Consider the following 12,639-nt stretch of genomic DNA (forward strand, 5'->3'; position numbering starts at 1 on the left):
TAGTCTTTAAACATCTACATAAAATATTCTCAAACTTTTAAAACATTCAAAAACAGATTTTTATACCTCAAATAATGTCTGTGATGATTGTCACCCCAACATTTCAGACCCACAAGTGATTTCAACATGTACTGATCACATGACTTTATTGTGATGGAGCAAGAAATGTTAACACCAGAACCTGGATGTCCCACATTATTCAATGTCCTAGATTATAGTGGCTACCGGTAATTCATTTTCTGGATAAAAATGTGTCAGTTTGAATGGGCTCCCTCACTTCTCTGAGAGAATGAGCTGGAGTTTTCATTTGCAAACAAGAGTTGTCTAATGTCAGTTTACAGGAATTATCGACTGTAAAGCCTTGGTGTTGATAACTAAGTGGATGAGCATCTTCTTTGGAAACACATGTTTGCTTACAAAAGATGCATTCCCAAATCCTTTGTAATATATTTTTTAAATGTGATAAAAATGCATAACCACCCCCCCTGCCCCATGTCCTTCCCTAAAAAATTCCAAATGAGTTTAGTTTTATTTAAAAAATATTTATTGTCACAGAAACAACACAACAATCCCTTGAGATAAGATGCTTCAATTGGTCTCTCCCTGATGCATGATGATTTCTTCTTGCATATCTATAACACTGGATGGCCAAGGATGAGTCTTCTCATGCCAGCAGGCTAACTGCATCCCTCTTAGTTTGTTCCAAGAGCTCAGCAAGCCCCTGGAAAATAAGAGATGGAAAAAATTAGGAAAGCTGACATGACAGAATCATATTTTTCTCTTACTTCAAAAATACTCAACATTTAGGTTATATCTGCATAGTTCACCCAAAAATGTTAATTATGTCATCATTTACTCACCCTCATGTTGTTCAAATCCAGTATGACTTTCTTTCTTCCATGGAACTTACAAGGTGTTTAGGCAGAATGTTTAGTCTCAGTCACCATTCACTTTCATTGCATGGAAAAAAGTCTGACATTCTGCCTAACATCTCTATTTGTGTTTCACAAAATTAAGTAATTCTACAGATTTGAAACAACATGAGGGGTGGATAAATGATGATGGATTTTCCTTTTTTTTTTTTTTTGCACATAAATTCTACTCTATGCCTGTTTAAATACTGTCAAGTGGACTTACCGGACTGCAGCACAGGCTGGAACTGACCAGCCATGCAGATCTCTTCCTGTTTTTGCCGAACAAGGCGCTGAATTGTTGGGGGCAGGCCACGGGGGTTTCGTGAGAAAATCAGGGCATAGCCGTCATCGCATGTGCCATCGTCCTTCAGGGTGCGGCAAGCATAGGTGATGGCATAGTTGTCATAGTCTGTGTCGATGACCCAATAGTTGTCACCTTTATAAAGAATAAACCAGCCAAAGTAAGTCAAACACTTGCGAAAGCAAAACAGCTTGCTCATTTTCTGATGTTGAACCACTGGAGCAAATGAGCATCAGTTGTTTGTTGTAATGGTTATAGTATGTTTTATTGTGAGTGTTTTCTTACCTCCACTAGACAGGTAGCTAGCCAGGCCCTGGTAGTTCATGAACATTTTGCTAGGAGTGGTAGGGTCAGGCACGCTATACTGGGCAGCCATGTCAGCACACACAACCCAGAATCTGTGGACAGGTTGCAGGATTAGCATTAGCATGTGATGTCATCACCATTTTAACTTGGTTTCTAGATCAAATGTGATGGAATAGGAGACTTACTATCGGTAATCCGTCCCTGATCTTCTATTCAAACATGGTTTCTAAACTAAATTATGAAATTGGACCCTTATGCATATCCTTAGGGATAATACCAGTTAGATTCATCATTGCTTCACTAACCCGAAAAGAGTTACGCGACCCTTGGAAGAGGCAGTCATGGTGCCGTCGTCATCAATGGTGTATTCTGCAGAAATGTTGTCCTGAAGGAAGAGTCCCTCTGGGTCTTTCTTCTGCTGAGCATACCATTTGCCTGCATACTACAAGATAGAGTTTACCAGGTCAAATATACATTTTGTCTTACATTAATCTTTTAATTATTATATAAAATAATAAAGCAAACTTAAGTCCCATCTGAGATCATTCAGACTGCATACATACTCGCTTTGGGTCAAAGTTCTCCTTGACTGTAAAACTGTCCACCACGCAGGATGCAGACCAAGAACGCTCAACATAGGACAGGAAAAACACCAGCAGGGCAAACTTGCAATATTCCATTCTGCATAACACAGGCGAAGCAGTCACTTAAAAAACCTCTGTTAACTGTGCAAACATACTATTCAAGACATTAGCTTGCTCTAATAGTCAGGATCTTTTCATGAGTAATTCTCCTTCAAGTATTTCTCTTGTTAACAATTACAATTACTGGTGTACTGGACTGCAGTTTAGTTAACCACATGGCCAAAAGGGCATGTACAAAAGCATGGACGTACCTGTTTGTTTTGATGTTTGGAGTGAACGAAGTGATGCTGTCTTTGTGGTTCGGCAAGGCTGTGTTGTCTACACGTTGCAAGAGCCCTTTTATACCAACTCTACAAGCAGGCTTATTGATTATTTTCACTTCTTGTGACTAAATAAGGTTCTTAAATCGACTGTTAATCCATTTGAAGAAATCCTCACTGTAATCTGGCTTCTCAGTTGAATCCTCTAATGCTTGCCGTAAAAACAATTAATGCATTATATAACAAAGTGGAATATAGTAAGACTTTGTGTAACTACACGAAAATAAAACATCTGCAGGAACAGTGTTATGTGAAGCTCACATAATATGTTTAAGCTTTTTTGTAAAAAAGGGTTAAATCTATTGAATAAAAGCAGTTTTTGATCATTTTAGTGAATAAAAACAGTGATAACTGTTTTATGGGATGTTTTCCTTCACAGATTACAATGAGCTAAACTCATGTTAAATTCTTATATCCCTTGGCAAATTTAAAAGTTACTGGTCTATACAGTGCATCTGGAAAGTATTCACAATGCTTCACTTTTTCCACATTTTGTTATGTTACAGCCTTATTCCAAAATGGATTAAATTCATTATTTTCCTCAAAATTCTACAAATAATACCCCATAATGACAATGTGAAAGAAGTTTGTTTGAAATATTTGCAAATTTATTAAAAATAAAAAACGAAAGAATCACATGTACATAAGTATTCACAGCCTTGTGAATGCCATGACACTCAAAATTGAGCTCAGGTGCATCCTGTTTCCACTGATCATCCTTGAGATGTTTCTACAACTTGATTGGAGTCCACCTGTGGTAAATTCAGTTGATTGGACATGATTTGGAAAGGCACACACCTGTCTATATAAGGTCTCACAGTAAACAGTGTCAGAGCACAAACCAAGCCATGAAGTCCAAGGAATTGTCTATAGACCTCTGAGACTGGATTGTATCGAGGCACAGATCTGGGGAAAGGTACAGAAAAATGTCTGCAGCATTGAAGGTCCCAATGAGCACAGTGGTCTCCATCATCTGTAAATGGAAGAAGTTTGGAACCACCAGGACTCTTCTTAGAGCTGGCCGCCCGGCCGAACTGAGCGATTGGGGGAGAAGGGCCTTAGTCAGGGAGGTGACCAAGAACCCGATGGTCACTCTGACAGAGCTCCAGCTTTTCTCTGTGGAGAGAGGAGAACCTTCCAGAAGAACAACCATCTCTGCAGCACTCTACCAATCAGGCCTGTATGGTACAGACCACCTGGAGTTTGCCAAAAGGCACCTGAAGGACTCTCAGACCATGAGAAACACAATTATCTGGTCTGATGAAACAAAGATCAAGCTCTTTGGCCTGAATGTCAAGCATCATGTGTGGAGGAAACCTCATCACCTGACCAATAACATCCCTACAGTGAAGCATGGTGGTGGCAGCATCATCATGCTGTGGGGATGTTTTTCAGCAGCAGGAACTGGGAGACTAGTCAGGATTGAGGGAAAAATGAATGCAGCAATGTACAGAGGCATCCTTGATGAAAACCAGAGCACTCTGAACCTCAGACTGGGGTGAAGGTTCATCTTCCATTAGGACAATGACCCTAAGACAATGACAGCCAAGATAACAAAGGAGTGGCTACGGGACAACTCTGTGAATGTCCTTGAGTGGCCCAGCCAGAGCCCAGACTTGAACCCAATTGAACATCTCTGGAGAGATCTGAAAATGGCTGTGCACCGACGCTCCCCATCCAACCTGATGGAGCTTGAGAGGTCCTGCAAAGAAGAATGGGAGAAACTGCACAAAAATAGGTGTGCCAAGCTTGTAGCATCATACACAAAAAGACTTGAGGCTGTAATTGGTGCCTAAGGTGCTTCAACAAAGGTTGTGAATACTTATGTACATATGATTTGTTTTGTTTTTTATTTTTTATAAATTTGCAAAGATTTCAAACAAACTTCTTTCACGTTGTCATTATGGGGTATTGTTTGTAGAATTTTTAGGAAAATAATGAAATTATTCAATTTTGGAACAAGGCTGTAACATAACAAAATGTGGAAAAAGTGAAGCACTGTGAATACTTGCCGGATGCACTGTATCATCCCATCACAAATTGTGAAGTGAAGCTAGAACGTAAACAAAGGTTGGAAAATTCTAAACAAGTAAATTGTTGCAATATCGGCTAATATAACATGTTGCACTTTAAAGTTTAAGTCTACATCCTTGTTGTCCTTAGGGATGTGGTAAAATGACAACTAATAATGAGAGAAACAGTACAAGATAAACAAGAAGGCTAAATGAAATTGGTCAATTAAGTTGTTATTGTTGAGGTTTTCTTGGTCTAATATCAATCCTGTGAACCTGTTAGGTTTCCAGTATAGAACAAGTTTAAGATAATGCAGAATATACTTATTGTCTACTAATCGGAAAAACGACCTAGCACGTGTACTCCATTGTTTTGGTGAAAGGACTGTGATTGTTGATTTGGTTGGTGATGGTGCATTTTCCAGTATTATTTTGTTAACAATAGGCTCCTAGAGGCTTTGTGCTTGTTTGATGAGATGGACATGATTACGAAGCAGCTTTCCTCATTATGAGAATCCATTATGTAATAATGCACATGGCACTTAGAAGTAGATTTATATGCTGTGGTCACATCAATCTCACATATAGCAAGTTTTTAGAGGATTGCTTACTTTTTAGTAACTGCATCATTTTCTTCTAAAAACCAGGTATAGTAATTATATATATATCTTTCTTTACCCTCAGCTATCCTGGCATGATGTAATTACACCACAGCAATACACTGTAAGCACATTTTATTCATCAGATATTCTGTTCCATATATCTTCATTATGGTGCTCTACAGACACCTAGTCTCCCTCATGAGATCATAAAACTTTTATTGTTAAAAGGCTTTAAAGTGTTTTTTTAAGTAGTAATCAATTGACAAGTTTGACAGTTGTATATTATTGGCTGTTGATAGCTGCTGAGGATGTTCTTAATGTTGTTCTGCAATCTATGCCTAAATGTAAATGAATCATGTGTACAGAGATTATATTGTACAATCTAGAGGAATGAAAAACAACAACAAATGAGACTTTAATTTGTTGTTTTTATTCCTCTTTTTATTCCTCCAGTACAATATGATCTTTGTAAATATTACTAATATTTACTTAGAAATAAATTCTTCTAGAACATCTTCAGAAGCCTTTTGCTGGGCTGTTCTTGTGACTACTTCCAGTTCCAACACAAATAATCTCAGACTGAGTTGCCAACAATTGCTGAATCAACAGTATTAGGATTGTGAGGCCACATGTACTGACAGGTTACAGCACTGATAACCATTGGCTCAGATACAGCTGTGTCTTAAAGGAGCTTTGGTCTCAGTTGGGGTGATTTAGACATCACATGCCTCCAAACAGTTTGCTAGAGGAATAAATGTTCCCATTGCATAATGTATATTTCCAGTAGGACCAGGCTTAAGCCTCACAGATAATTAGATTGCGGGGGTGTCATTAATCTATTTTCATTCACTAGCTGTTCCTAAAGATGATACAGTATATAGCTTAAAACTACAACATACAGCTGACCTGGTTAACCTCTCCTGGCACAGAACAGAGACACATCGTTATTATCTATTTGTAGGTAAGGCAGATTAGTTCAATCCTTTTTATAGACTGTTATGTCTATTTTTGACCACAGCTTCTCAAGCTTTCCGCTATATACAGTATATGAATGTAAACAAATTATGATAAAGAAGTTTGTAGATAGCACTTGATGTTTCAATGTAAAAAGGGACATTGTGTAGTTCAAAGGAGCTATTTCTACCTTACTTGACCATTAAAAATGACTTTGTGGGTGTGACCATGTCAGGTTAATTTAATCCATTTAAATACAATTTCTGACTTGAACAAAACCAGTTAATTAAGATGTTTCCACATTAAGGCATTTTTGGCTACTTGAAATAACTGTTTTACAGTATATGGTTCCTAATTCAATGGAACATATTTTCCTTTGCAAGTAATGACAACAAATTAGAGGATGGAGGTTCTTTACCCAGAAATGAAAGTTCTGCATTTTTCTTCCGAACAATGACAGTGAATAGTGACTGGGGCTAACATTCATCTCATTTTCTGTTTCACAATAGAAAGACATACTGGATGGGTTTGGGACAACAAGAGGGTGAGTAAATGGTGACATACATTAAAAGTTTCAGTGAACTAGCCCTTTAAAATGAAAAGAGCACTCAGAAATATTTTCCTCATTAAAAATGTTGTACTACTTAAGACATGAATAGCAATTAGATGAAGACTCCAGTAATATCAATAACCTTATAAATTCTGTTTACATCTACATGGAGAGGGTCTCCTCACAGGGGCTGTCATGTTAGGATCACATGACCAGCTGAATATATCTCGCTTAATTTCAGTAACCACCCTGTTATTAGACACTTTCACTCATGGATTAAATATATTTATATTTATGCATTTGGCAGACGCTTTTATCCAAAGTGACTTACAGTGCACTTATTACAGGGACAATCCCCCCAGAGCAACCTGGTGTTAAGTGCCTTGCTCAAGGGCCCAACAGTGGCATCTTGGTGGTGCTGGGGCTTAAACCCCCAACCTTCTGGTCAGTAACCCTCAACCACTGAGCCACCACTGCCCCAAAAGCACATTTACATTTACATTACGCATTTGGCAGACTTACAGAGCAATTATTACAGGGACAATCCCCCCGGAGCAACCTGGAGTTAAGTGCCTTACTCAAGGACACAATGGTGGTGGCTGTGGGGCTCGAACCAGTGTCCTTCTGATTACCAGATTACCAGTTATGTGCTTAGACCACTACACCACCACCACTCCATTACTCGCACCCTCAAGGCCCGGCCACACCCTCCTCCTCGTCACACTTAACAAACCTAAATGTAACCGACAGTGTCTTAAAACCCCAAAAAATAAATAAGTGAAAACAAAATACAAATTTTCTATGACAACCACATTATTTCGTGCCATTTCTATAATTTCCATATCACGTGTCAGTTTACGCTTCTGGCTGGTCTTGAACCGTGAACCTCATAGTCCAATGTCCAAAACTTCATCAGATGATCTACCACGAAAGCTGATAATGCTGGAATAAATGTGAAAATGTAGGTGAGTCTGTAATACAAGCAGTAAAATGTATAATTTTTCAAAACTTGGATTATAGTAAAAGTGTTTCAATATCATAATATAGCAATGTGGGAGTAATAGTGTGAATAATATGTGTTTATAAAGTCATATTCAGCCATTGTAATCATGATTTGTGTGAAAGTGAATAAATTGTACAGTTGTTTTAGCACCTCTAGTGTTAATTTCACCAGGAAACTGCAGCGAAACAGAATTTGCCACTTAAAAGTGAATTTCTACGGTTGGAATGATGCTGCATTCAAGCCCCTAGGTGTCAGTGTAAGTCTAAGAAGACATGAATAATAAAAGAGTGCACCTTTTAACAAAAAGTACTAATAACCAGTATGAGAACAGTAACAGGTTATGCCAGGTATCATTTATTTTATATTGTTTGCAATATTTAAAAATTACTGTTCAACGATTGCTTCTTGTTTAAACCTCTCTTCACAAATTTGGTGTCAAAATACAGTAATATCCTGGCAAATTACTGGTTTTTGTTCTGCAAATTAATGTCCCTAACCTCACTCCCTACTAAATCATGGCGAAATGTATCTATAACCCTCTTGTTTTGTTTGTGGTTTACATGGACCTCACCCCATAAACCCAGAGGCTAATCCCCCATGTGCTCAGGCTTGCTCCTTACCAACCTAAACTATTCAAACAAAGGCAATTGTTACTGTAGGCTTACTACACACAAGTGCTGACCAAGCACAAGTTCCCTTTGCCTCTTTGGCTGTCAAACTATGCATGCTAAGTTTTTTTTTAATGCATCAGTTATGAGAAAGACACAGATTTAGAGTACAAGGTGTCTTTAAAAATGCTCTTTTAACAAACACTCTTTTTTTTGTCAAAGCGCCCAGGGGCAAGAGAAGGAGAAAGCCGCTGAAGTACGCCGTAGATCCAACAGCAGATCACTCAGAGGTAAGAGGAACAGGTGTGTGACTCGCAGCTCGCTGCATACACGACCATCGACTCTAAAAAAAAATTCTGAATGAAACAGACGTATTTACCCGCCATTATACCCATATGTCCGGGGGCGGGACATGCAAATTCTGTCTGCAAACTTCTCATTGGCCTTTTTTCATAGATCAGAGGTATATTCGGTGCTCAAGAGAGACCCCTAGTGTCGCTTCTTCAACACAACGTCGAAGTGAGCGACAGACGGGGTACTCTAGATAACGCATTAGGGGTATCCAATGGGGAACCTAAATGGAAGATACTGCTCATGTAGCCTACTGTAAGATTGAATCTGTGTTTTTGATTATAAATTAATTTAATAAACATTATGAACATTAAAATTAACACATCCAAGTTATGTGCAATAAGATTTGTCTACCCATTTGTAATATTTAGCAGATAGATAGTGCGTTCATTTGTTTAGTAGAATCAGGAGAGAATCATGAATGTCAAGGTCTTTTGGATGCAAGAGCAATAGTTTTCAAATCAGGCCTGGCTCCACCAGCCCACCCAATCATGAGCTTGGCCCACCTTGACAATTACATCACACTCACCCCTCCAAATGTCTGGCCCACCTGGAGAGTCTTATGGCCTACCTTACATCTTAGAGCTAGAGCCAGCCCTGGTTCAAATATGACAAATTGTGCAATCTACTGCATCCTTGTAGGCTTTTTAGGGCATTTAGTTAACGTCAAAGTGATTTAGATTGACAGTCTATATATTGTATTCGTCTTATTTTTAAAACCTTAAGTCATTATGGAATAATTAATTTGTGTAATCATTTACTTTATTGGTTAGGCTATCTCTGTTTATGTGTGGTAGGCATATCATATTTGCACTCTGCATCAATGGAACATTTTGACTATATATGATTCCATCACTAGGTGGCAGAGCAGCCAGCAACAGAACTACATAGAAAAGCATTGAGGGTTGGATTCAGATACTGATTACTACTGGTACAGAAACCCACACATAAAATGTGTTGCTTGACATGTCAAAGGAAAAAGTTACATTATGTAAATGTTATACTTTGACATGTCAAGCAACACATTTTATTTGTTGGTGTCTGTACCTCTTGTAAAAATGACTTTAATTTTTCAGCTAGTTACAGATATCCCTCTGTCTATGGGTACTGTGAATGGACCAAATTTCCCATCTAATTAATAGCATTTCTATCAAAAAATATGTAAACAGAAGGACTAAATCTGGTTGATTTACTTCTCAGTGTCAATTCTTATCTAGATGTTACTCAAAACCTTTGTCTTCCCTTATTTTTAATTATCATTACACGGGGTGGTCGCGTCTTAATGATTGTGGACCTGAGGTGCTAACACAGAGATTGTAGTTTCAAACCCTAGTAGGAGTGACTCAGAAAATGGAGAGTTACTAATATCACAATCCTGTTTCCTTTTAACCCCCAAGTTGCGTTTGCATTTAGTGTAACATAGATTGAATTGGATAAAACATGTCAAATGGCAACTACCTGACAACTGTATGACTATTCATCATGTGCAGCTTCGAAGCTGAATCTCAAAATAGAATAGAAATAGAATAGAAAAACTGCAAGGTTTGTTCTTTTAATACAATAGCACAATAGAGACACTACACAGACACATACCAACACACAAAGATGCACACAGGACTTTGTGTTTCCCTCAGCAACCAAAGCTGTGACTTGCTTTGTGTAGGTATGGAGCTATTAATATGATGATTATCCTAATGACCTTTTGCTTAAGATGGATAGGCTATGGGGACTTTATATAGATATGAACTTTAGATCTAAAGGCATTTTTTGATTAGACTCCATATTGTTATATCATTTAACACGGCATCCCTCAATTATTTGTAGGAGTATTTAGCATGCACCAAATTTACTTGAAATACAGCCAAAGCAAACACAGATTCTCTTTTGAACAAAGAGAGCATTGAATGTCACATAACTGGTTAATTAAATTATTTAAGAAAATTATTTCAGTCAACCAGATGGTATGCTGAAGGAAGGACAAGTTTAATTAGTAAAACTTAATAAATAAAATAAGATCAATTAAAATGAGTACTGTACAGCAGTGGCCAAAAGTATTGACAGTGGGATAAATTGTGTTTTGCAAAGTTTGCTGCTTCAGTATTTGTAGATTATTTTTTAACATGTTTCTATGGTATACTGGAAAACAATGATAAGAATTTCATAAGTTTGAAAGGCTTTTATTGGCAAAAGCATTCAATATATGCAAAGAGTCAATATTTAAAGTGTTGACCCTTGTTCTTCATAACCTCTTCAATTCGCTCTGGCATGCTGGATATCAGCTTCTGGGCCAAATCCTGACTGATGGCGATCCATTCTTGCCTTATTAGTGCTTGGAGTTGATCACAATTTGTGGGCTTCTGCTTGTCCACTCGCCTTCTGAGGATTGACCACAGGTTCTCTATGGGATTAAGATCTAGAGATTTGCCTGGCCACAGATCCAAAATTTCAATGTAATGAGCAACTTCATTATCACCCCTGCCTTGTGACATGATTCTCCATCATGCTGGAAAATGCACGGATCATCAACAAATTGCTCCTGGATCGTTGGGAGAAGTTGCTCTTGCAGGACGTTTTGATACCATTCTTTATTCATGGCAGTGTTTTTGGGCAGAATTTTGAGAGAGCCCACTCCCTTGGGTGAAAAGGAACCCCATGCAAGGATGGTCTCAGGATGCTAAATTTGCATCAGTCTTCTGTTGTCTAATCCTTGAACTTCCTGCAGAATTTCAGTCTGTCCTTGATGTTTTTCTTGGAGAGAAGTGGCTTCTCTGCTGGCCTTCTTGACACCAGGCCATTGTCAAAAACTCTTAGCCTCACTCTGTGTGCTGATACACTCACACCCACCTGCTGCCAATATTGAGCAAGCTCTGCATTGGTGGTGACATGATTCCATAGCTGACTCCTCAGGAGGAGACGGTCCTGGTGCTTGCTGGACAATCTGGGACGTCCTGAAGGATTCTTCTCTGCAGTTGAAACTCTCTCCTTGAAGTTCTTGATGATCCAGTAAATGGTTCTTTCAGGTGCATTATTCTTTGCAGCAATTTCCTTGCATGTGAGGCCATTTTGATGCAAAGCAATGATGACTGCACGTCTTTCTTTAGAGGTAACCATTGCTAACAAGAACACAATGGTTGGAAGCACTTCTTTCCTCCTTTTATAGCAATCAGTCTGCTCTTATAATCCAATCAGAATTACAGAGTGATTTCACCTGTTCACACTTTCCCAGGTGCTGCTGATATGATTAATTAAATGATGTTAGCTGGTAATTTTGTGCCATGGCCAAAAAACTGCGAAATTTGGGTTTTTGTGATAAAGTATTTTTTTTGGCCAATGTAGCTTTTTGCAATTATTTAAAATGCATCTGATCACTCTGAACAATAATCTAGAAACAATATGAATCAACACCACAACAACTGAAGCAGAACACTTTGCAAAACACAACATTTATGTCACTGCCAATACTTTTGGCCACGGCTGTATTAATGCAATAAAAAAGTAATACATGTTGAATATATAATGAACAAATAAATCTTAAAGATATAACCCGTAAACTAAGTCTATAATTGAAAGATCAAGTCTAGATAGACTGAGGCCTAAGAGATGCTGTCAATGCAGAGAGCAAGGAGAGAAGAGAAGAGACGAGGAGATATTCTTCCAAACCTTTATAATAATGAATATGTGTGTAAGCACTGGCTCTGAAAAGTTTGCTTTTGAGGTTTGCTTGTGATGTTCCCACGATTCTAAGAATTTTAATTGTGCCACAGTGGGAGAAATGTGTGGTTAGGTCAAAGAGGTCCAAGAATTGACACACTAAAACACCCCAGCTGCAGATTAGGTATCAAATTACACAGAGCAAATCATACAGTAGCAAACTGGCAAAGAAATCTGTTCTCATATCTCTGCTACACATTGTTTAGACAAAGGACACATTAACGTCTTTCAGAGGCTTCTAGAAGCAACAAAGTAACCATGAACATCTTATTTAACATTATAATAAAATAAATTCTTAATATTTCTGCATATATTTTGAGTATTATCATGTACATTGTTTACATGAATGTATAGATAAATGAA

The 12,639-nt window shown here is 38.0% G+C and overlaps 1 protein-coding gene across 1 annotated transcript; it reads right to left on the reverse strand.

Annotated features, from left to right (window-relative positions):
• Window positions 1–525: 525 nt before the first annotated feature.
• LOC127625291 (purpurin-like) lies at window positions 526–2,525 on the reverse strand. The gene is made up of 6 exons (XM_052100492.1): window positions 2,417–2,525; window positions 2,085–2,202; window positions 1,827–1,963; window positions 1,501–1,613; window positions 1,138–1,350; window positions 526–721 (listed from the first exon to the last, which is right to left on the reverse strand). Exons 2-6 carry the CDS (start codon window positions 2,199–2,201, stop codon window positions 711–713), a joined length of 591 nt encoding a protein of 196 aa, XP_051956452.1. The 5' UTR covers window position 2,202; window positions 2,417–2,525; the 3' UTR covers window positions 526–710.
• Window positions 2,526–12,639: the final 10,114 nt, after the last annotated feature.

The sequence above is a fragment of the Xyrauchen texanus genome, chromosome 31 (assembly GCF_025860055.1).
Source record: "Xyrauchen texanus isolate HMW12.3.18 chromosome 31, RBS_HiC_50CHRs, whole genome shotgun sequence".
In the NCBI taxonomy this organism is placed as follows: domain Eukaryota; kingdom Metazoa; phylum Chordata; class Actinopteri; order Cypriniformes; family Catostomidae; genus Xyrauchen; species Xyrauchen texanus.